Genomic DNA, 24,483 nt, shown 5'->3' on the forward strand with positions numbered 1-24,483 from the left:
TTCTGTGTCTCCCCCCTCTCTCTGTCCCTCCCCTGCTCACGCTCTGTGTCTCTCAGTAATAAATAAACATAAAAAAAAATTAAAGTTTCAGACCAATAAGCAACACTTAGGTTATTCTTACTGCATAAGTGTCAATAACATACATTGTGCTTGCATCTATCCGTGGCCCATGTCAAAAACCCTGTGCCTCTCAGCAGAGACTTTCTAGGTCCAAGTTCATTTCTAGAGAATTCTCCTGTTTCACTCTCCACTAGTTTTCTTAACCTCATTCTCAGGTTTCTCCCGGTTCTGCATGCTGCTTCTATTCTGCCCGTTCCCCTTTTCCCAGGGCTCTACGCGTAGCCGGGACGCAAGGGTGCAAGAGTGCCTGTCTTCGGGGGTCATAAACACACCAGGTTCAGTTACTCTCCACTGACAAAATCCATAGGAAGAGAGATGAACGGTGGTGAAACAAAGGAATTTATTTAAGTGAGGCTGACACCGGAAAGATAGCAGACTAGCATCTCAGAGACTGTCTCCAAAGTGCTGAAAATGCTTCCAGGTTTACGTAAGGGAAATGTGGAACAAAGGTCAGTGGATAAGTGCAGGTAGTCAGTAAGGGTCAAGGCGGTGTCTTGCGGTCAGTCACATGGGGTCTTGCTGGCTCAGGGGGGTCCGTATTGCTTAAGGGGGTAGCTTCCATATTCCCATCAGAGGATGCTTTGCTCAGAGTCTTTTGCCTGAATTAAGAGATAAGCTGGAAAGAGGAATTTAATCAATTAGAAAGTGCAGGCTGAGGGTCACCTGGCTGGCTCCATTGGTAGAGCATGTGACTCTTAATCTCAGGGTTGTAGTTCAAGCCCCAAGTTGGGTGTAGAGATAACTTAAAAGCAAAATCTTAAAAAAAAAAAAAAAAAAAGGCAAGTGCAGACTGAGGTCAAAATGGAGGTAGTTGAAGGCCTCTCTCATACATCGTCTTGCAGTCTGGACTGAAGCTCAACACAGCTGTGGTCTTGGGACATGGCTTCCTGCTTTCTTGGATTTGACCCCCTTTTTTTGGGTTCCATGCCATCTTCTCCTTGGTTTTCTTTGCCATGTTGTTGAACTACGTGGTCAAGTCACTTTCAAAAAAGCCCTTGTTGGAGGGAAACTTTCCAAATTCTTCCAAGTCTGAAAATTAGTTTCTCTTTACTCTTATTCTTTTTCCTCCCTGAACTCATTAATTAGCAGTGGAGCTGTTTAAACAACCCTAAATATCTCTTTTATTATCTTATTATTTTATTTTACTCCTTTTGATTTTTTTTTTACTTTTGTCATTTCCAAGTACCTCTTTCTTGTTCTCTGAATGTTTCTTTTTCATAGAACTCTTTTTTCTTTTAATTGGGGTAGCTTGTTGAATTTATCAAATTCATTCAGTGATACTTAATAACACGTTTAGCTTGGTTTTTAAGTTCTTTTGTTTCCTACCAGGTCATTTTTTCCCCCTTCTTGCTTGTCTTGATCTCCTCTTTTATGTTGCAGGCTTTCCTCAAATGACTGGTGGTCCTTGGTTGTACAGTCATGTTTAAGAGCAAGGTGATTGAAATGCTATTAAGAACTTTTAGGGTAGGGGTACCTGGGTGGCTCAGTTGGTTAAGTGTCTAACTTCAGCTCAGGTCATGATCTCGCGGTTTGTGAGTTCAAGCCCCACATCGGGCTCTGTGCTGACAGCTCGGAGCCTGGAGCCTGCTTTGGATTCTGTGTCTTCCTCTCTGTCTGCCCCTCCCCAACTTGTGCTCGCTCGCTCGCTCTCTCTCTCAAAAATAAATTTTTAAAAATGTAAAAAATAAAAACAAGAACTTTTAGTGTATAGATGAGGCTTGCTGGCCAGCAAGTTCTACCTCAGGGTGAGCTGGAAGGGAACTGCCTCTCTATGTAGGGTGCCTCCACCCAGGGCCCACCTGAGGAGGGCTCTACTCTTGGGCACAAACTGTCATGTGCACGCACACGAGCTATCTTGGTTCTCAGCAGGAAACTCATGGCATTCCTTTAGAGATACTTCTCCACCTTTCTGAAAGTCTGCCTGGTTAGGCTGGCCACAGGCAGTTTTGCACTAAGATGGCACGGAGGAAGGAGAGAGTCACCTAGGCTGTGCACAGGACTCGCCTTTGTGTCTGTCCGAAATCCCCCCATCCCCCTGCCCCATCTCTCCCGACCCCCCACCCCCCGCATCTTGATGCTTGGCTGCCTTCTCCATCCTTCACAGGACCTGCCATGTCTGGGCTGCAGGGGACACTCTGCTCCCTTCACTGCAGCGCCTCCTCAGGACTTCACAGCCGTGTGTCCTCTTGCTTCTGTTCGCCCACCATTTCTGGAAAATTAGATGACACTTCTTATCTCCCAGTGGCCCCTCCACACATTTCCTTTTTGTTGTGGATTTATTATCTGTATTTTATTCTTTTACCGTTATTTTCATGGAGCATTAGAAAGAAGAGGAAGGCAGTAGTTGTGTTCGGTACTTAATAAGAAGCCAGTTTACTGTAAAAGAACATAAACCTTAGAAACCAAAGTGCTGTGTGCTGCTTTTCAGATCAGTCTTTGTTTCTGCTTCCTTAGAAGCGGTGGTTTTCTTGAAAACATTGTGCAGATGAAAGAAGCCAGTCACAGAGGACCACATATTATAGCTGCATTTATGTGAAATGTCCAGAGTAAGCAAACATGTAGAGACAGAAAGTACATTAGTGCTTCCCTAGGGATGGGGATAATAGGGGAATATGGAGAGTGACTGCTAATGGATATGGGGTTTATTTTGGGGGTGATGAAAATATTCTAGAATTGATTGTAGTGATGGGCTGCACATCTCTGTGAATACATCAGAAGCCATTGAATATACACTTTAAATGGGTGAGTTGTGTGAATTATATCTCAGTAGAGCTATGAAAATGTGTGGTTCTCTCCAGTGCATATGACATTTTGGGGCACATTCTCTGTTAATGTAGGACCAAAGAAAAGAAGTCATATTCAGTGTTAGATATCCAGGGCAAATTGTGATGGTAAGGATAATGACTCATCTGATGGTATCTACAACTTTTTATTTAATAGGTTCAAAAATAAAGAAGTTGGTGTATCCCCCTGGGTTCATGGGATTAGCTGCCTCTCTTTATTATCCACAACAAGCCATCGTGTTTGTCCAGGTAAGTAGGCCCAGTAAGCTGGGGTGTGCTTTATTCTTGCTTATGTTTGTTTAGGTTTATTGCTTAATTTTCTTATTTTGCAGCTTTTATAGCAGTAGGCTAAAATTTCTTTGCACACAAGATGAACTACCACCAATTTAAATGTTTTTCTCCACTACATGCCTCAGTTCTGGCCCTCCTTCCAATCACGTCAGTGTTCAGAGAATGCACACTCATTTGAATATTAGTCAAAGAAAATGAGGATAACTTTTCTTGGCATAGTTACATGGAAGTCTAAAGACTCAGACTCCAAAGCTGATAGTTACGGGTCATTCTCCATTTGGATGTGTCTGGTCACAGCCTGTCCTCCTTGGAGCTGCAGGCATAAGCCTGTGCTCTGGCCCCCCGCACCCTCTTCCTGGTCCTGGTGCCATCCTCCCTTGCCTTGCTGGAGGCTTCAAGCAAGGCAGTCCCTTCTGCTGGGAGTGCCCTTCCCGGGGCTCTCAGTTGGCTGCTTCTTTCTTTCCCTTCAGGCCTCAGCTTGGTGGCATCCTGTCAAGTAGGAGAACAGAGTGGCAGGCGAGATGGGTAAAGCTACGTTTTAGTCTTCTCAAGGTCCCATAACAACATACCATAGACTGGAGGGCTTGAACAACAGAAACTTATTTTCTCACTGTTCTGGAGGCTGGAAGTCCAAGATCAAGGTGTTGGTAGGATTGGCTTCTCCTAGATCCTCTCTCCTTGGCTTGCAGATGGCCACCATTTCACAGTGTGTCTTATAATTTGTCTTATAATAACACCGTTCATATTGGATTAGAGCCCTACTCTTATTACCTCATTTAACCTTAATTACAGGCCCTGTCTCCACATACAGTCACATTGTGGGTTAGGACTTCAGCATGAATTTTCAGGGACACAATTCAGTCTATAACAGCTAGACTAGCCACTTGCAAAGTGTGATTCCTAGACCATCAGCATCAGAATCACCTGGCTCGTTAGAAATACACATTCCCGGGGCGCCTGGGTGGCCCAGTCGGTTAAACGTCCATCTTTGGGTCAGGTCATGATCTCATGGTTTGTGAGTTCAGGCCCTGCATCGGGCTCTGTGCTATCAGCATGGTGCCTGCTTCAGATCCTCGGTCTCCCTCTCTCTCTGCACCTTCCACACTTGCTCTCTCTCTCTCTCCAAAATAAACTTAAAAAAAGAAATGTACATTCTTGGCCCCAACCCTGACAGACTGACTCAGACACTCTGAGTGTTAGGGCCAGCCACCTGTGTTTTAGCAAGCCCTCCAGGGGATTTGAATGTCCGAGATGTTTGAGAACCACCGATGTAGACTGGACTTCCTCAGGGTGGTAGTGTCTGGACTTAGTGGAACTCTAGACATAGAGTCTCTTGGAAAACTGGAAAGAACAAGACAGGCTGTAGGTTTTCAACTCCTCGACAGCATATGGAGACGGGGACCCAGTTGCTAGAGGTGCCCTATCACGTGGAGACTTAGTCCCAGGAGGAGCAGCAGTACGGTCATTACATTTGGGCTCTCGGGGCTCTGAGCCAGACTGATCTGACGTTGAGGTTCTGGAGTAGTCTTCATGACAGGACTGAGTCTGGATTCCTGGATTGTGCTGCAGTTGTAGGTGGGAGGCCAGTGCCTCCGGCTATGAGAAATTGGTGGCTTTAGGAGCAGATGCCAATAAGATCTCTCTTTTTTTAAATGTTTTTATTTTTGAGAGAGTGCACGTCGGGGAAGGGCAGAGAGAGGGGTACAGAGGATCCAAAGCAGGCTCTGTGCTGACAGCAACAAGCTCGATGTAGGGCTTGAACTCATGAACTGTGAGATCATGACCTGCGCCACCCAAGTGCCCCCAGTAAGATCGTTACAGCATGGGCTTGACATTGTTTATAGCAGTCCTGGAGGCAGACAGTTAACATCCCTCTGCCTGCTTCAGCTCCAGCTCAGGAACAGTGAATTATGTCTGCCTGCCCTGTGTCACAAAAACAATCATACATCATCTCAGTCTCTTGTGGTTTCAACAGTAAATGGATAGGGTCTGGACAGTAGGCTTGGCTGCTGGTTGAGAAGCATATGTGGCTTCCCCCTGAGTAGAGGCCTTTTTTATCTTAGGTGCCACAGCATATGTTGCAAAAGATCTTTTGTATTCACAGCCAAGATAGTGGAATGAAAATATGAGTTGTATTCTAATTTATTTTTAAAGTCAGTGGGAAGGAGTTTTGTCTTTTATTTTGTGCTTAGAGTAAGCCAGAACAAAACCATTGACTTTATTTTCACTAGATATAAAACATTAGTGATCTGTTTGAGGTGATGAGAAAGTTCTGGAAATGGATAATGGTGATGGTTTTTAATGGTTAAAATGGTAAATTGTACATATATTTGGCTATAATAAAACAAAAAGAGACACCAGTGATTGAAAGAGATCTTCTGTAACAGTTTTAATGTCATTTAATTCCGCTTTCACAGTTTAAAGTTTGTGTATGAATACCCTGACCTTGGACCAGCCACTTAATTGCTCACGTTTTTTGTTCAGTAGCATTTGGGTAGAAGTACTGTAATAAAACCCTTTTTAAATGGCAAATCTTGTTTTCCTCTCAGAAATTTAAAACACCAAGAATTGTGTTATATACATGGTAAATGCTCGATGGGTCTGAGAGTATCATATATTTTAAGAACAATTAGAAGAACTAGAAGACTCTAAGTTATAAGAAACCAGCTAGTAAAACCACTGGATTTCCTAACACTGTGACCTTAGTTAGACAAGTCACTTGGCCTCTGAATATTTCCTTAAAATCTTTGCCTATTTACTGCACAGGGCTATTATTTAGAATAGAGATAATTCATGTGAAAGTACTTTGTAAACTAAAATGCTATACGTAGATCAATGATTATAACAATTAGAAAGGGAATAATAACTGCTTTCAGAAATTTGAAGAAGAAATTTCACGTGGAAGAGTAATCAACATCATATGTATAGGACCAATGAATGCAAATTCCTAGAAGCATATTTTTTAAGTAGGCTCCACACCCCACATAGGGCTCGAACTCACAACCCTGAGGTCAAGAGTCATACCCTCTACTGACTGAGCCAGCCAGGTGCCCCACTAGAAGCATTTTTTAAAGAAAACTCAATACTAGGGGCGCCTGGGTGGCTCAGTTGGTTAAGCCTCTGACTTAGGCTCAGGTCATGATCTCACGGTTTGTGGGTTTGAGCCCCGCATCGGGCTCTGTGCTGACAGCCCAGAGCCTGGAGCCTGCTTCGGATTCTGTGTCTCCCTCTCTCTCTGCCCCTCCCCTGCTCACGCTCTGTCTCTCTCTGTCTCTCAAAAATAAATAAAAACATTTAAAAACAAAAAAGAAAACTCAATACTAGGGGCATCTGAGTGTCTCAGTCATTTGAGTGTCTGACTCTCGGTTTCGGCCCAGGTCATGATCTCACAGTTGATGAGTTCAAACCCCACATCGAACTCCACGCTGATAGTGTGGTGCCATGCTATTACAATATCATATTAAGTAGTGAGTTCCTTGGCCCCAAAGTATTTTCTGACCCTGGGACCTACCTCTCAGGATGTTGTAGAAGGGATCTTGGATCAAGAGGCAAAATCCCTATAGAAACTTGAAGCCTTTTGTTTTGGGTGACCTGGAAGAACTACGAACATCTTTCATTGGGCTCACCTATTTTTTACCTCAGCCCCTACAATGAATGAGTGATTTTCAGCTGGGCCAATGTGACTTGGTTGGCCATGATGCACTAGATGAGATAGGCAGAAGCCTTCTTTCTGTGTCTCACTTTCAGGAATTTCATATACCAGCAGCTGACCTCCTACATTTTTGTCCTTATACGCCTGTAATTTATGGCAAATTATTTTAAACAATAACTGCACAACCAAACTATGTTTTCTTCTTATGCTACAATTCTTACTCGTTTTATTTGCTTATGTTGCACAGTTTTAATGTGTATGTCCAAAGACTTCTGGGGTCGTCATATGCTTAAATACAGCTCTTTTGAAAAGAGTAAAAAGGAAAATGGAAGATTCTGGTTCTAACCAGTCATGTATGGAATAGCAATGGATCTTTTATATTTTGTTTCAAGGTCAGCGGGGAGAAATTATATGACTGGGGTTTACGAGGATACATAGTCGTAGAAGATTTGTGGAAGGAGAACTTTCAAAAGGTGAGAAAGATCTTTTTCATTATCTTCCTTTTGGTGTAAATATATGGTTTTCTAGGATTTTGTAAAATTCTTGATAACCTTGGTGCCTGCTCTTGCTTCTACTGTTTGTTTTCATTTTGCTTCTAGCTCAGATTCTCTTTTGGTGGCCTTTGTTGGAGAGCAATAAAAATCTCCGTGCATCCGGCTATTATCAGCAGGGCTGAATAAGTGGTGACCATAAAATGCATTCCACTGCAGTCTTAGATCATAATTTCCACTCTATCATATTTATAATGTGCTCAAAGTGTAGCGTATTATCTGAAAGTTTTATCAAAACTGCATTCAAAGGGAACATACTGTGCTCCCAGGCAAAAAACAACTAACCAAACAAGGCTCCTCCTCTTGCTATTTCACTTGTTATAGGCCCCCTCCTTTCCCTGAGCAGGACTGTATCCCTTCATCCCCTAGCCTTCTTGGCCCAGTTCAGGGCATGAGCTGTGGCGTAGTGGGGATCAGCCTCCAGCTACAGACCAAATTCTCTGTGCTGACTCATGGGTGGATAAGCGGAAGAGGAAGGAGGTTGTGTAATTGTAAGGTGTCGTCTTTCGTCTCTTCTTGCAGCTACATAGCTGACTGAATGTTGCCCATGTTTGCTGGAACACTCTACTCTGATAATGAAGAACGGGTATAGAACAAGGCATGGTGTTTCCTCCAAGCACTTGGAGGCATTGCGCAAGAAGGAAGAACTAGGGTTCTTACGTTAATAGACCTTCTACATTATAGATTGAAGAATGTTCTTTTTGACTTCTCTCATCTCAAATAAAAAAACTCTTTGAAAATATGAAGAACTATCTCCAAATTGAAATCCAGAATTTTGAACTGGAACTTGGATGTAACATTATAGAATAAATTATAAGCCCTTCTCGTTGTTTACATAAATCATCTTCCAATGAAATCTTAAGACTTATTTTTGTATTAGTGTTATCTACAGGAATTAGTCTCTATTGAGCCTGTTCAAGCTAGCTTTGGCTAGGAAGTCCTGTATTAATATCAAGTGCCTTTTGGCAATTCCCTTTAAAGAATAAACACTCTTAGTTTTGTTTTCATTCCTCTGATATTTTTTTTGGAAGCTTGCTTTCCTGTTTAAAGAATTCCTTAAGTCCACACTGAGTTTTATATGGGAAAGGAAATAGAATGTCAGGTAAGCTATACACAGCCCTAGAAAGAAAGGTGGAAAATGAAACTCATCCTCCGTTCCAAGTGGTCACTGTGGTGTTAGCACAGATACACGTGAACTGAAGCCATTGGGGGGGGGGGTGTCTCCTGGGAGCCTCCGAGTGCTCACTTGAGGTGCCCGTTGGCAGCCCAGACTCACTGCAGATGAAAGCCGAGGAGGGGATCCCCACAGAGCCGCTAGCTTGGAAAGAGCTTTTTCTGCTCTAGAATCCAGCCCAGGGCAGAAACAACGGGACTGTGGCTGGAATGCAAGTCAAACAGGCCAGCATTTTATGGTAATTTGAAAACATTAGATGTTAACACTACTCACATTTATATGCGAGTCTTTGGGGAGTGAGATAGTAAAGATGTGTAATTAGCTCATGGCTGGTCTGCCTTTTTACCTCTGGTCTTCTGTGCCCTTGCCCTCTCCAGAGTCCTTGAGAATGTAATGTTCTTCCATTTGTTTACTCTGAAAGCCTAATTTTCCTGATGGTTGTCTTTTCTCAGTAGAAGGTAATAAAATTGATGTTGACTCAACATTTAACACCAATTGTAGATGAAGAACAGAAGGCTCTAATCAAAATTTGATATACTTAGATTTCGGGAACTGTTTGATAGTGAAATGCCATTGTTTTTCATTGATTGCTCTTCACCCTCCTTCTTGGATTTTGTGGCTTTTGGTCGTTTTTGTTTTATTGCTGAGAGCAAAGATTTAAGCTACTCTGGAAGAGGAATCCTTTGGGGCTCAGGGACTGTCTCTTTGAAGGGACCTGGGGCACACTTTATGATTGAGTTTTTTGTTTGTTTATTCCTTAGCTTATTTGGAAATTGGTTTTCAAGTCAGGCTTGAAATTAGCAGTCTCAATTAGATGTAGTCTTATGCATGGTTGTGCTTAGTTATCCCTGTAGTGATCTCACAAATGTACGTGCTTGTGATTCTTTTTGTGTTTTTTTTTATGTTTTTATTTTATTTTTGAGAGAGAGACACAGTGAGAGCAGGGGAGGGGCAGAGAGAGATAGAGACAGAATCTGATGTGCTTGTGATACTCAACTAGTCAAAGAAATTTGTGGACATTGTATTTCAAACAGGGCCCTGCAATCTTCAGTGGTATTAATGATGGATGGCCCAGTTCTCCATTATATTATTTGCCATGGAGCTGTCTTACTCTCAAAGACCCTAAATAAGTCTGTGGTATTTTTCTGCTCTCCTACATCCCTTTTGCCTTTTAGGAATTAATACTAAGTGTTTGCACTGAGTCTTCGACCAGTAAAGTTTAGATCAGGTGGTCTTTCAGTTTTGTCATTGTCTTTGGTCAGTTAAGAGAAATTTATCTGCTTCAGCTAAAATAAACTCTCTGTCAGAACTGTGCAGAAACGACGGGTGTGTCCAGAAATAATATTATCATCCTAGTGTGGTCTAGGGTGTTGTTTTTTGTTTTTGGGTTTTTTTTTTTTTTTTTTTTTTTTTTTGAGATTGACAGTATCTGTTGGATTTTAAACTCTCTTTACAGGGACACCTGGCTGGCTCATTTGAGCATGCAACTCTTGATCTCGGGGTGGTGAGTTCGAGCACCACATTGGGTATAGAGATTACCTTAAAAAAAATCTTTGGAAAAATAAATAAACTCTGTTTACAGACATGCACACAGAGTTTAAAATCCAACAGTATAATGACCACATATATACCAACCATCCATCTACCTTTTAAAAGATAGGAAATTGCCCATGTCTTCCAAGTTCTCCATGCCCTCCATGTCCTGCCCTGTCTCCCCAGAAGGAACTACTCTCCAGAATTTTGTTTTTCATTTCCTTTTTTTTTTAATTTTTTTTTAACATTTATTTATTTTTGAGACAGAGAGAGACAGAGCATGAATGGGGGAGGGGCAGAGAGAGGGAGACACAGAATCCGAAACAGGCTCCAGGCTCTGAGCCATCAGCCCAGAGCCTGACGCGGGGCTCGAACTCACGGACCGCGAGATTGTGACCTGAGCCGAAGTCGGACGCTTAACCGACTGAGCCACCCAGGCGCCCCACATTCCCTGTTTTTCATAAAACACTGTAGTTGAACTTGTCTGTTTTTTGCCTTTAAAATATAAAGATATCAAATATACATACAAATAAATATAAAGAGTATATCTAGATGGAGTCTTAACTATATGTACTCTTTTGTAACTTGTTTTGTCCCCTTATTACGGGCCATATATAGCTATAGTTTATTCATTTTCACTGCTGTAGAATATTCCTTTGGGGGAAAATACCTATGTTGATGACTAGTTTGGTGGTTTTCAGTATATCGTTTCACACATAGCTCTGAACATTTTTGTACATGTGTCATGGTTTATTCAGAGCTTTCTTGGTTCATAGGGTCTGCACATCCATTTTACTAGATGATACCAAGTAGTCTTACAAAGCGGTTGCCACTGTGGTAGCTTTAAAATAGTTCTTCACTCTGGGGTGTGTGTGTGTGTGTGTGTGTGTGTGTGTGTGTGTGTGTGTGTTGCTTTATTCTCCAATTTTATTTTAAAAAATTTCAAAACTACAGAACAGTTGCAAAAACAGTATACAATGACTCTACCCTTGGTTTAGATTTAGCAATTAGCATTTTGCTACATTTGCTTTGCCTCTTACTTTGCATGTGTGTAGGCACTCACACATGCCTATATTTTCTTTTTCTGAACTATTTGAGAGTTGGTTGTAGTTATCATTGCCCTTGCCACTCATACCTAATTCAGCATGTATTTCCAAATAACATGAGCATTCACTAATATAATCACAATATCATTATCACACTGAGGAAAGGTACATAAATATTTACATAAATACTACCTAGTTATGCAGTCCATATTCAGGTTTCCCTGGTTGCCCCAATAATGTGTGTTCTTGCAACAACTTTTCAGTTCATTTCTTATAGGGTGTCAGGATGGCCGAGTGGTCTAAGGCGCCAGATTCAAGGTGCTCAATTCATTTCTTACAGCTTAGTGAATTAGTATAAGGCAAACACCCTTGTGACCATCATGTAAGAACAAAAAAAAAAAAAAGAACTTTACCAACCACCCCAGAACCCCCTCCATGTAGCCCACTCCAGTTACAGTCCTCTCCCTCCATCCAAAATTACCTAGTACCCTTTTAGAGTAATAACTTCCTTATCTTCCTTTGTGGTTTTATCACCTTGTCACTTTAGTTTTGCCTGTTAGTGTTTCTGACTTTATATAAACCCTTTTAAGTCTTTTTCCCCCCCTCTTTTTAAATCACTTTAAATCTACAGGTTCCCCTTCCACCTTTTTATTTTCCTAACAACATATCTATTAAAAGAACCTGGCAGGGGGTGCCTGAGTGGCTTAGTTGGTTAAGCATATGACTTTGGCTTAGGTCCTGATCTCACGGTTCATGGGTTTGAGCCCCACATCGGGCTCTGCGTTAACAGTTGAGAGCCTGCTTGGGATTCTCTCTCCCTCTCTCTCTGTGTCCCTCCCCCACTTGTTCTCTCTCTCTCTCTCTCTCTCTCTCTCTCTCTCAAATAAGTAAACTTAAAAGAACTTGGCATATTGGACCTAGAGAGTTTCCATTGGTTTAAGCTTTGCTGATGTCACACATAAGGTGCAGTTGACCATGTTCCTGTCTTCTCTGCACTTCCTGCAGATTGGCAGCTGGATCCAGATGATTGCTTGATGAGGTTCGTGTTTGAACCTGTTGGCAAGGCTGTAGGTCTATGTAGGCACATAAGTCTAGTTTTTGCTTTGCTGTTTTGGTGTTAGCAATGCCGAGACCCTTTGATTCACTGGGGGTTAGAAAATGGCTATATTCTACCTCTGCCATGTCATTTTTCACATATTAGCTGGAATACTTAAATAAAGAACCACTTCCCTCATCTACCATTTAGTTACCCAGTTATAGGAAAGACAGGACAAATGCTTCATTTTTTGTTATGTTTCCAATTTTCAAAATAATGAATTGGTTCCCACTCATCCTCAGAAGGTCACCAGTTAGTTGGGGTTTTTTTTAAATATAATGTATTGTCAAGTTGGCTAACATACAGTGACCAGTTAATTTTTTTAATATCATCATAAATTTATTGCTTTATACATTTTTGATTTGAATGTTTTGTAATTCTTATTCCTTATTAAAATTCAAATCATCCCTCTGGCTAGTAGAAGTTGGCTTTGAGCGCTTTTGACATGAGCCCCAAGTAGTCTGTGATAGTTTCCTTGATATCTGGCATGTCAGAATCATCTCAGAATTTCTTTTTTTTTAAATGTTTGTTTATTTTATTTCTTTTTTCCTTTTTTAAATTTAAATCCAAGTTCGTTAACGTATAGCATAATAATGATTTCAGGGATAGAATTTAGTGATTCATCACTTACATATAACACCCAGTGTTCATCCCAACAAGTGCCCTTCTTGATGCCCATCTCCCATTTAGCCCATTGTTTGTTTATTTTTGAGAGAGAGTGAGTGCAGGAGGGGCAGAGAGACCGTGAGACCGAGAATCCCAAACAGGCTACACTGTCAGCACAGAGCCTGGCGCAAGGCTAGAACTCATGAACCAAACCGTGAGATCATGACTTGACCTGAAATCAGGAGTCAGACACTTAGCTGACTGAGCCACCCAGGCGCTCCTCAGAATTTCTGGTTGTAGTTTTAATGTACATTTCCTTGATCACTAATGAGGTTGAGCATCTTTTCACGTTTATTGGTTTCTTCTTCTTGAAACACCTACTCATGTCTTTTGGCCATTTATTGTATGACTGATTTGTTCCTTTCTTAATGATTTATAAGGGTTCTTTATTTTTTTCCTAGATGCTAATGTTTTTGGTCACATGTTTGCAGATGTCTTCTCCTAGTTTGAGGCTTGTCCTTTCAGTTCAGGTGTCTTTTGAGCATCAGAAGTTCTTAATATAGTTGGTTTTATTGACTTTTTTTTCCCATTGTGGTTTTCACTCTTTGAATCTAGGAGCTTAATAAAAGCCTGCAACTATTTGCTGATTGTCCATTGCTAATATGAAACCCTTTCAGATTAGTATCAGCCCAACGTCTGAGTGTCCGAGATGGAAGCCAGTCATGGGTGCGAGGCCCCAGGCCCACAGATGGCCCTTTTGGAGTTCTTCTCTAATTAGCCAAACACAGCAGTGTGTCTCGGCAAATGGCATGTTTAGTTTTCACTGGGTTTCTAAAAAGATGTAACAAGTTACTATGAAGGAATTGTAGAATGACTGTTAAAGGCCAACAATAACTAAAAAGTAAAATCTTCATAATTCGTTAAAGGGCAGGAAAATACATGAAGAAATATAAACCTGTTACTAATGTGAAAACTGAGCAGAACTTCTGAACTGGGCTTTTAATAGTTGTGTTCAGTCCCCTGCTGGCTCAGCAGGAAAATGAAAGGGAAGCAGCAACCACCACCCTGAGTAAATATGCCCTGCTTTCTCTTCCTCCATTCCAAATTCCTTAGCTTGCTAAGCACACTCAAGTCTTGCTCTGAGTAAGTTACGTGGTTTCAAAATGATCCTCTTGGATATTTCTATCACTAACGGAGAAATACTGCATGATTCAACTTATATGAAGTATCTAAAATAGACTCGTAGGACCAGAGAGCAGAATGGTGGTTGCCAGAGGCCGGGGGGGAAGGGAAATGGGGGGGTCACTCTTCAACGGCTATAACGTCTCAGTCACCCACGATGAATATGTTCTAGGGATCTGCTCTACAACATAGTGCTTATAGTCAACAGTACCGTATCAGACACTTAAAAATTTGTCAGGAGAGTAAATCTCATGTTAAGTGTCCTCAACACAATAAAATAAAAATAAAAATAAGGGCAATATGGTGGGTTTTCCATAAAGCTAAATTTGTTCTGATTTTGTGCCTTCTTTAGCTTTTGCTATTAAAAATTCTAAGAAATAAAAGTACCAGGCACTGATTTTTCTTTTTTTTTTTTAAGCTTCATTACTTAGCAAAATAAAAAGTTGGAAATACTGGGTGGTGGGGAGCATCTCCTTTTATTGAAAGGCGTAACACCTTGGTATCAGAAAGGTGGACAAGGCAGAATGCAGCATAGCCTGATGGCCAAGAAAGTGGACTCTGGAGTAGGCACTCCAGGCTCCGCCCTGCCCCGCCCCACCCCGCCCCGCCCTGCCTCTTACAAGGTTACCTTGGAACCTTGGGAAATAGCTGCGGCACTCTGGGAAATGGGAGTAGTATTTCATGGTACCATTTTGAGGACTAAATGAATTTATCCATGTCAGAAACCCATCAAATAACTCTAGCACATGCTAGCCATGATAGATGTCATGTGACACTGCACATTTTTGCTTCTGCTTGAGAAGATAGTATCTCTTGATGGAAAATGGAACCATTGGGCTTATGTGCATTAGCCAAGAGACCCCCCCCCCCACCAGTGTTTTGGTTTCCTATTCCTGCCACAACCAATGACCACAAATTGGCTCAAAGTAATACAGATTTACATTATCTTAGACTCCATAGGTCAGAAGTCTGGCGGCTCCAGGGGAGAATCCATCTCCTCCTTCATTCAGGTTGTTGACAGAATTCACTTCAGTTCCTTGGGGTTGTAGGATCAAGATCTGTTTTGCTGGCTGCCAGCTGAGGGCTGTTCCTAGCTTCTAGAGGCTGCAGCTTTCTGTGGCTCACAGCCCTCCTCCTCCATTTTCAAAGCCAACCAACTGCAAGTTGAGTCCTTTTCACGTTCCATTTCTCTGACCCTGTCTCCTGCCTCCTTCTTTGACTATAGGAACCCATGTGATAATCCAAAATAATCTCCCCATTGAAAGGTCAGCTGATTAGCAGCCTGAATCCCAATGCCATGTTAATTCTCCTTTGCTGTGGAAAGTAGCAGTCACAGTTTCTAGGATTAGGATGCAGACATGTTTGGGGGAGGCATGATTTTGCCTATACCATATCCAGTGAACTGGAATGTCACTGGAGTCTTTAACAGGTCATTTATCCTTACCTTTTATTTCCTCTAAGTGACCTTTTACATAGGATAGGTAATGATTATTGAGCACTTGCTGTGAGCTTGGCCCTGGGTACTAAACTCTTTATGCACAAAGAGTCTGTGAGGCAGGTTCTATTATTATCCCCATTTTACAAATGAGGAAACTGCATTTGGGGAAGTTAAGTAATTGATCAAAATAATCAACTGACGAGGGGCTCAGACATTTCAGTGGGCTGCTGTACCCTCGAGGTTTATCTGGAAATCTCTTTTCACATGGCAGTGCATACTAATTAGCAATGCATGTTTTGATTAAAATAAATGTTTTGATTTTGGTAATAGAAATTAACATCCATGTTCATGGATGTGGTAAGAAAATTTTCTTCTGTAGCCTAGCCAAGTTGACACATAAAACTAACCATCACAGTGCTATTTAGTTTATTCCTCTAGCCCTATATTGTCCAATATGGCAGCCACTAGCTATTGAGTACTTGAAATATAGCTGGTCTGAATTGAGGCGTGTGCTGTGAATAGAAATTCACAGCAAATTTAGAAGACATGGTACAAATAAAAAGATCGTAAACTATCTCATTTTTGTGTTGATTATATGATGAAATGATAGTATTTTAGATATGTTGTCTTAAATAAAATGTATTAATTACTTTAAAAAATATTGAAACCTGATAGGTATTAAAATTAACTCATAAGGAGAATGAGTTATAAAATATTTCAAATACAGTTGTCTGAAAATGCAAAAACAAATTTAATTTCTGGCTTGTGCTAAATCACAATCTGTCTTTTGAAGTCAGCATGTTGTTTTTTTCTGAGATCATGGCAGTTACTGCCAAGAGAGGTCTGATTTGTGATAGGGTGGAAGGCCTCAATATTTCTTTAGTCATGTTTTGTTACACTGTAAGTGATACGTAACCAAACAAGAAAAATTTCCTAGCAACAGAGTTGTTTTCCTCAACTAGAAGAATATTTTATGTGCTCCTTTTCTTAATGTCCAAAAGATAAAAAAGCTTATGTATTTAGCATCTTAGATTTTTGAGATTGAGATGTTGGTGAATATAGATAGTAGAATGTATAAGACTATCACTACAAGTACTTGGCGAGCATTAGGTTAAGGTAATTCAGACCTAAAATATATTTAACTAGGTAGAGAACTCTTTGGTTTTTATGACAGACCCAATTGCTGGACATGGTTATCGTACTTAGCTTCATAAGCCTCTTTTTTTTAAGTCTCTTTTTGTTCTTCATTAATTACATACCCAAACTTTTTTTTTTTACCCTCATCAGATTGCTAGGTTCTACTGCATTTCATTTGTTTATTCAACAAATGTTTGAATACTGTGTGCTAGGAGGTCCTAGGGATATTGTGACCCCACGAAGCTTATATATTAGTGAATGATTCAAACATGAATGAAAGAATTATACAAATTAGGAAGCACATGGGTGCTATGAATGTGAATAAAAGGTTCTCATCTAAATGGAAGGGCAGGTGACAAGGGAAAGCCTTGATCTGAAGGATGAATAGCATTTAGCCAGGCAGAAATTGGGATAGACCAGTCTAGGTCAAGGGATACATTTATGAAGTTCTCATCCTGGGAAAGAGCTTGGCAGATTGGAAGAGCAACAGCAAGAAGGCCTCTGTGTGTGTGTGTGTGTGTGTGTGTGTGTGTGTTAGCGTGCCTCTTGAGGAATAGAGTAAGGTACACAGTACTGAGTCCTATAGAGCTCTGTTTGGAGCAACAAGTAGACATGGTTTTTGTATGATGATCCACCAAGCAATACATAGGGCCTTGTTTCCCACAACTCCATTGTCAAGTGGATGTGATTTGTATATAGGGTAACTGTATAATTTATCATCCAAGTCAGGATCATACACTTGAGAGTGAAAGGGGGTACCGTTAATTATGCTGGGACAGTGGGTATAAACTAGTATGGCTTGGGCAAGCCAGGATGTATGATCACCGTGCTTAGAGACCAGTTTTCAACCACTCCAGTAAGCCTGGAGTTGCCTAGAAGCCATGCTCTGAAATAACGGGGTTAGGTCTGTGTTCCTCCTTTCTCCTGGCTAACTACAAGAAGGCTACCATCAGAATCTGCACCAAGTCTAGACCACAGAACCCCAGCCCCATCACCTCCTCACCTGTAGCCTGCTGTCTTCAGGTTGCCATCTCAAGAGAGCTCTGCTCCTTGATGGACATCAGTTCTTATTAACATGTTTTCACAGTTAAAGTGTTGAAAACATATAGGAAAGAAAGGAAAGCCTTAAACATTTAGCACATGAACATTTCCTACTAGAAACTTTCCTCCATCACTTCTGGTGGTTGACGTGACCTAATTATACGTTCCCAGATGGTGGCCAGGCAGAATGGGTGTGGTCCAATTATAACCTCTTTCTCAGTAAACATGTTGTGTGATTTGACCCCTATGGTGATGATACACAGAGAAGAATAGCCTTATTCTTTATTTTATTTTATTTTATTTTATTTTATTTTATTTTATTTTATTTTATTTTATTTTATTTTACTTTATTCTTTAACAATGATGGTGGCATGAAGTAGTAAAGAACTCGTTTCACTCTTGATTTGATATTTTATAGAATCAGCCGTTTGGCTGACTCTCTGTGCTGAGGATTAATAGCAATTTATTACAGCAGGGCCCTCAGGGAGCCCTAGCAATTGCTTCAGTTAACTCAGAAATGGGTCATGTTGCCTTATAATAATATTTCATGTTGTATTCAGCCAGATACTGAAGATGAGCACTTTGAGACATTCCACTCTTGTTTTAAACGTTTTATTGTTTCTTTTTAAACTGTATTAATGTTCTTACTTTTTGTTTCATAAGCCAGGAAATGTGAAGAATTCACCTGGGAATAAGTAGACTGCTCCATGGCTCTGCCCATTTTAATCAGGTAAAGAACAAGGGAACTCTGTAGTTCTTTTCACCATTGTTAGCACCAGCTGAAATGACTTGTCCATAATTTAATGTAATCAATTATAGCGGTTTCAACTTCATGTAGGTACATAGAGGTCAGGGTGTTGTTTTCTTCTGTCTTTAATTGTGGGCTTTGGTGCCTTCACTTATGTGTTCATTCCTGAGAAGTATCTGGGTTTTTGGGCAAGCTAGAACTTGACAGTTGGTATTTGGCTACAAAACTACAAAACTATTTCAAACAGTTGAAAAGTGCCATTATTTCTTAGCTTTATGTTTTCTCAAATAACACTTTACTATGGTAGGCACCCTTGTATTCATATAATAGTCATTATATAAACATTTGTTGAATGCATGATGGTTGTAGAGAAACTCAAGATTATATAGAGATATTATAAGTGCCATTGGGAAATCATAGGTATAATTATTTTTTCTTTAAAGATTGAGTAACCTGAAGCTGGAGAAAATTAGGATGCCAAATGAAGCCAGAAAAATCAGTGTGATTTCTTCTGGTCTTATACTCAATTCGCTGTTTATTTTCATTCATTTGGTCAGCATTTACTCATGAGTACCAGCTAAGTACAAAACATTAGTTATATTAATATTACTTTTTTATGTATTAAAAATTATATGATAGCACTTGCAATCTCCTGATAAGATCATACTGAGTTTGCAGATAGTCTAAATACTCAGCTATAAAAAGTGACTTCAGGGATGCCTGGGTGGCTCAGTCAGTTAAGCATCCAACTTAGGCTCAGGTCATGATCTCGCAGTTTGTGAGTTCAAGCCCCGTGTTGGGCTCTGGGCTGACAGCTCAGAGCCTGGAGCCTGCTTTGGATTCTGTGTCTCCCTCTCTCTCTGCCCCTCCCCTGCTCACGCTCTGTCTCTCTCTCTCTCAAAAATAAATAAACGTTAAAAAAATTTTTTTTAAAAACAAAAGGGACTTCATTCTGGTATATCCATAAAGAGGAATGTTGTTATGTTTCAGTAATATTTAATTGCATGGAAACTTGTTAAATGGAAAAAAAATAGCATAATACACTTTTAGAAAGGATAAAGACCAGGAAATACAACAAAAAAATTAAGTATATATCTTGGGATAGTAGAATTATGGATGTTTTTTATACCTTTTCTTCTTCTTTTTTTTAAGTTTATTTATTTTGAGAGCGTGTGTGAGCAGGGAAGGGGCAGAGAGAGAGAGGGAAATAGAGAATCCCAAGCAGGCTCCACGCTCAGTAAGGTGCCCAAGGCAGGGCTTCATCTCACAACTGCGAGATCAGTGATCACAACCTGAGCCAGTATCAAGAATTGGACTCTTGGGGCGCCTGGGTGGCTCAGTCGGTTAAGCGGCCGACTTCGGCTCAGGTCATGATCTCGCGGTCCGGAGTTCGAGCCCCGTGTCGGGCTCTGTGCTGACAGCTCAGAGCCTGGAGCCTGTTTCGGATTCTGTGTCTCCCTCTCTCTGACCCTCCCCCGTTCGTGCTCTGTCTCTCTCTGTCTCAAAAATAAATAAACGTTAAAAAAAAAAAAGAATTGGACTCTCAACTGACTGAGCCACCCAGGCGCCCCTATAGATTTTCTTCTATATAACTTTCTATATTTAAAAAATTTTTTTAATGTTTTTATTTATTTTTGAGAGGGAGAGACAGAGCACAAGCTGGGGAGGAGCAGAGAGGGAGACACAGAATCTGAAGCAGAATCTGTGCTGAGCTGTCAGCACAGAGCCCAACACTGGGCTAGGACCCACAAACCGTAAGATTATGACCTGAGCCAAAGTCGGCCCTTAACCGACTGAGCCATCCAGGTGCCCCTAACTTTCTGTATTTTAAAACTGGCTGCAGTGAATATGAATTTTCTTTTATATCTTTTTTTAAAAAAATCACTGCTACATTGATTATAAATCGTGGCTGCTATTTACAATCCACAAAAGCCCTCAGCCTGAGGTTTTTCTTTCTCAGGCTGTCTGCATAGTTTTGGAGACACAGAGAGTCATAAGATCTTAGAATTTGAGAGAAGTCATCTGGCCCCCCAGCCAGCCTCAAGCATAAATACCCTGTAGCCCTGCGTGTTCTAACTTTTCATCTCCACTGATAGGCAGCTCATCCCTCAGGGCAGCCATCTTTGGACAGTTCGGATTTTTAGGAAGCTGTTTGTTATACTAAGCAAAAATATGTCCTTTTGTAACTCTTATGCAATGGTCCTGATTCTGCCTTGGGGGTCACAAAGAACAAACCCAGATCCTCTTTCACATCTCGGTCCTTCATATAGTAACCCCAAGCCGTACTTCTCAAATTTTGTTATACGAACAAATGACTGCAGGAGCTTGTTAAAAGGCAGAGGCCTAAGCCCCACCCCACCCTAGAATCAGCCTCTCTGGGGAGCGGCCCTGAAGGTGCATCGGATGGACCTGCCGTTGGAAGAGAGACTGGAGTGTGAATGGCCAGGAAGCCACCTATGCCCTCCAGAGACTTTACATTGAATATAATTATGTTTCTCTGCAGGGACAATGAGACTTGAAATACCGGGAAACTACCTAAATATCTATTTCATCTTTCCCAGATATTCTGGGCCATAGTTCAGCTTACTGTACATACAACCTTGATTTCATTCTTTATTTTTTTACATCTCTATTGGAGATGTTTTTTTTCAATTATAAAAGTGGTGCCTATTTGTTGTAAAGAAACTAGATAAATATTTTTAAACTTTGTCTTGACCTCTGTTCCTTTCCCAGAGATAATTTCTGTAAATAGTTTGGCATACCGTTCCAGACTTTTTTCTCTGTGTGTAGATGTGTGCACATCCATACCTGCTTTTGGTTTTTTGACACAATGCGCTTATATTCCTTGTACTGTTTTGCGAGTACACTGAAACCTCCATGAGGGAAAACATCACAATTTTATCATCACACCTAAAGAAATTAACACTAATTTGTTAATATCATCTCATATTCAGGTAGTATGCAGATCTCTCCGATTATCTTTTTGCATTTGTTTGGTTTGAATCAGGATCCAAACAACATTTCCCCATTACATTTGACTGATAGGTCCCTGAAGTCCCCTTTAAACTATAATAGTGCCTTCTCCTTCATTTTCCCCTTGCCATTCATTTTTTGAGAAACAGACCTATTTATCCTTTAGAGGATCCCACATCCTGGCTGTGGCTGAGTGCATCCATTTAGTGTCGTTCTGTTTATCTGTTGGTTCTGCTCTTCTCTGCATTTCCCATAAAACGATAAATCTGAAGGCTTAATCAGATTTACATTCACTTTTGGTAAGAATACTTCATAGACAGTGCTGTGTTTAGCTGTGTTGAACAAATGAGATAACTTGCCTTGTTTCGCTTAATATGTTATGTACATATTTTTCTCTTAGTACTTAGAGATCTTTCTTTCTCATTCCTCCTCTTAGCTGCTTACTAATTTCCTAGTATGGACTACCATGGCCTATTGAATCCTTATCAATATAGGTTGTTCCCAGTTTGTAGTTCTTTTTTTTTTTAATTTTTTAAAATGTTTATCTAATTTTGAGAGAGAGAGAGAGAGAGAGAGAGAGACAGAGCACGAGCAGGGGAGGGGCTGAGAGAGAGGGAGACACAGAATCCAAAGCCTACTCCAGAGTCCGAGCCTGATGCGGGGCTCTCAAACTCACAAACTGTGAGATCATGACCTGAGTCAAAGTCGGATGCTTAACCGACTGAGCCATCCAGGCACCTCAGTTTGTAGTTCTGACAGTGCAGTAAATGTATTGAATTCTTAGACAAGTCCAAAACACATGAATAAACTGAGATAGAAAAGGTAAGCTAGAGGGTTACATGTTTAACTTAAGAATTTTTGGTTTTATATTAAAAGATATATTTATATCTAAAAGATATATTTATATCTCTAAAATATTTATAAACCCAAAATTGCTAAGTAGATTCATTACATATTAGGAAAAGAAGCAATCTGGAGAAGAATTGGCTTGGTCTTTGGTGTGTCTTTGGAGGATGTATCTTCCACTCCAGAAGAGAACAATGGGGTGATGTAAAGAAAGGTACACGTCAGAACAACAGTGATAGAATCATGCTCTCCTTCATCACGTGGGCGGAAATGTAATCGTTTGGTTTTTCAGAAGGGGAGAGATGTGTGTGCTGTACCACTTAGGCATTTAATCTTTATTCATTTATCCATCCATCTGTTTCATTGTGCTCAGGTACACAGCCAGTGGAGAATCTGAATGTAGTTTGGAAGAAACACAAAACCTTTCTGATTCGTAGCTTATGCATCTGTAAAATGGAAATAATTATAGTTTTCTCTGGCTCATTATGATCCTCACGGTCATATGATGGTAATGAGTAATGTAAATATTTGATATGGCTTCTCAATTTAAACCTAATGAATTTTCAAAAAGCAAAGTTTTAGAGTTTCTCTTTTTTTTTTTTTAGCAGTTTACTTATGGTTTTCTTTTTCTTTTAGTTATAGGTAAACATTGGAAACTCCATGCGGTAAACCAGTATTTCTACAGAAAAAATGGCAGAGAAGTCAGTACTGAATGTAGTAAATTGGCTTTCTTCTTCAGGAAAAATTAAACGAGACTTCTTTGTTATCTTGGGTGATACCATACTCCAAGTGGACTAATTGGAAATCTTTTCACCTAGAGATAATGTCCAGCCTTAGAGCTCGTCATTCTCATGTTGCTATTTATATACATAATTAAAATTCCAAGTTAAAAAAATTGTTCTGCGTTTTTTTTTTATATTATTGATTGACAGTTCAAGCGTATCTGGTGCCCATGTGTGTGGTATGCGTGGTGTATATTGGTGTATATGCATGTTGTGTCGTGTCTCTCTGAGTATACATGTGTGTGTGCACATGGGTGTGTGTGTGTGTGTGTGTGTGTGTGTGTGTGTGTGTGTTTAAGAAAACCATTAACTTAAGGGTCTGACTTTGGCCTAGGTCATGATCTCACCGTTCCCAAGTTCAAGCCCTGCATCGGGCCCTGTCCTGACAGTTCAGAGCCTGGAGCCTGCTTCAGATTCTGTGTCTCCCTGTCTCTCAGCCCCTCCCCAACTCATACACTCACTCTCTCTCTCTCTCTCTCTCTCTCTCTCTCTCTCTCAAAAATAAATAAACATTAAAAAAAATTTTTTTAATTAAAAAAAAAAAAGGAAACCAGTAACTCCTCTCAGAGCAGTACCAGCTGGCAATCTTCACAGTCCAAGCCCCGCAACTATCGAGTCAAGCAGGGTGGCTCTAGAGCTGAGAGACGATGCTCCGATGGCCAGTATGAGAACAAAACCTGTAAGTAATAGTTGGCATGACAGTAATTAGAACACATACAAAGGAAACAGTAACCGTGACCCCTTGTTGTGTTCCTTTGCCTCCCAGCTTATCCAGATCTTCCACTTCTTGAATGTCAGCGCAAGAGGCGTAACGAAGTGGGCTCTGTCCTCTGTCGGTGGAGGAATGGTATGTGGTTGCGTGTGTGGGTTCTGTGTATATAGGCCTTGTACTCACTTTTGGAGCCCCTGCCTGTGCAGCTCACTGAACTGTATTTTCAGTGCTGATGGGACAGCAGGGGAAGAGCATGTGAAAGAGAATTGACAATTTCCAAATTTCAGTCAGATTGGAAATGAAAAGTTGTCTTTGTATTCTTGTAGTGTCAATTTAATTCCTAATTGGTGACCGTCCAAATTTGACAGCATTTGGTAAGATAGCAATACAGAAACAAAACGTGCTCATGTTAATATTAAATACATTTGATGGAGCCAAAATGGCAGGAATGTTGCCAGCATTGTTACCGGACTAATGAGCTGAAGCATATTTGTCCCTAGAATAATCCCTGTAGTGACCCAGAAATCTTTATTTCCTTTTTTTGCCGAAATACTTTTGTGTTACTGTGCCAGTCATCCAAATATATTAAAGCTGTGCCTAAATTTAATAACTCATAAATATACCATTATTATTTCAGGCTTTTCCCATTGGCTTGGCTTCTTATATCACCCCCAGAAAGCAGAGACTCCACAAGTTTCCTCATTCTTAGGATTGCTTGATCTAGAGAAGATGAAGAAATGGCTCACACCACAGCATGCTCTACAGATCGTTA

At 40.6% G+C, this 24,483-nt stretch overlaps 1 protein-coding gene across 1 annotated transcript in view; it reads left to right on the forward strand.

The window, feature by feature from the left end:
• Positions 1-23,123, forward strand: part of APOO (apolipoprotein O) — a 62,664-nt gene extending 39,541 nt beyond the window's left edge. The window contains exons 6-9 of the mRNA XM_081793601.1: positions 3,061-3,152; positions 7,239-7,319; positions 18,314-18,380; positions 22,854-23,123. Of these exons, the coding sequence (XP_081649727.1) occupies positions 3,061-3,152; positions 7,239-7,319; positions 18,314-18,349 (209 nt within the window). The 3' untranslated portion in view covers positions 18,350-18,380; positions 22,854-23,123. The remainder of the gene's footprint in view (positions 1-3,060; positions 3,153-7,238; positions 7,320-18,313; positions 18,381-22,853) is intronic.
• Positions 23,124-24,483: the final 1,360 nt, after the last annotated feature.

This window comes from Panthera onca, chromosome X (assembly GCF_046562875.1).
Source record: "Panthera onca isolate mPanOnc1 chromosome X, mPanOnc1 haplotype 2, whole genome shotgun sequence".
Lineage (NCBI taxonomy): Eukaryota > Metazoa > Chordata > Mammalia > Carnivora > Felidae > Panthera > Panthera onca.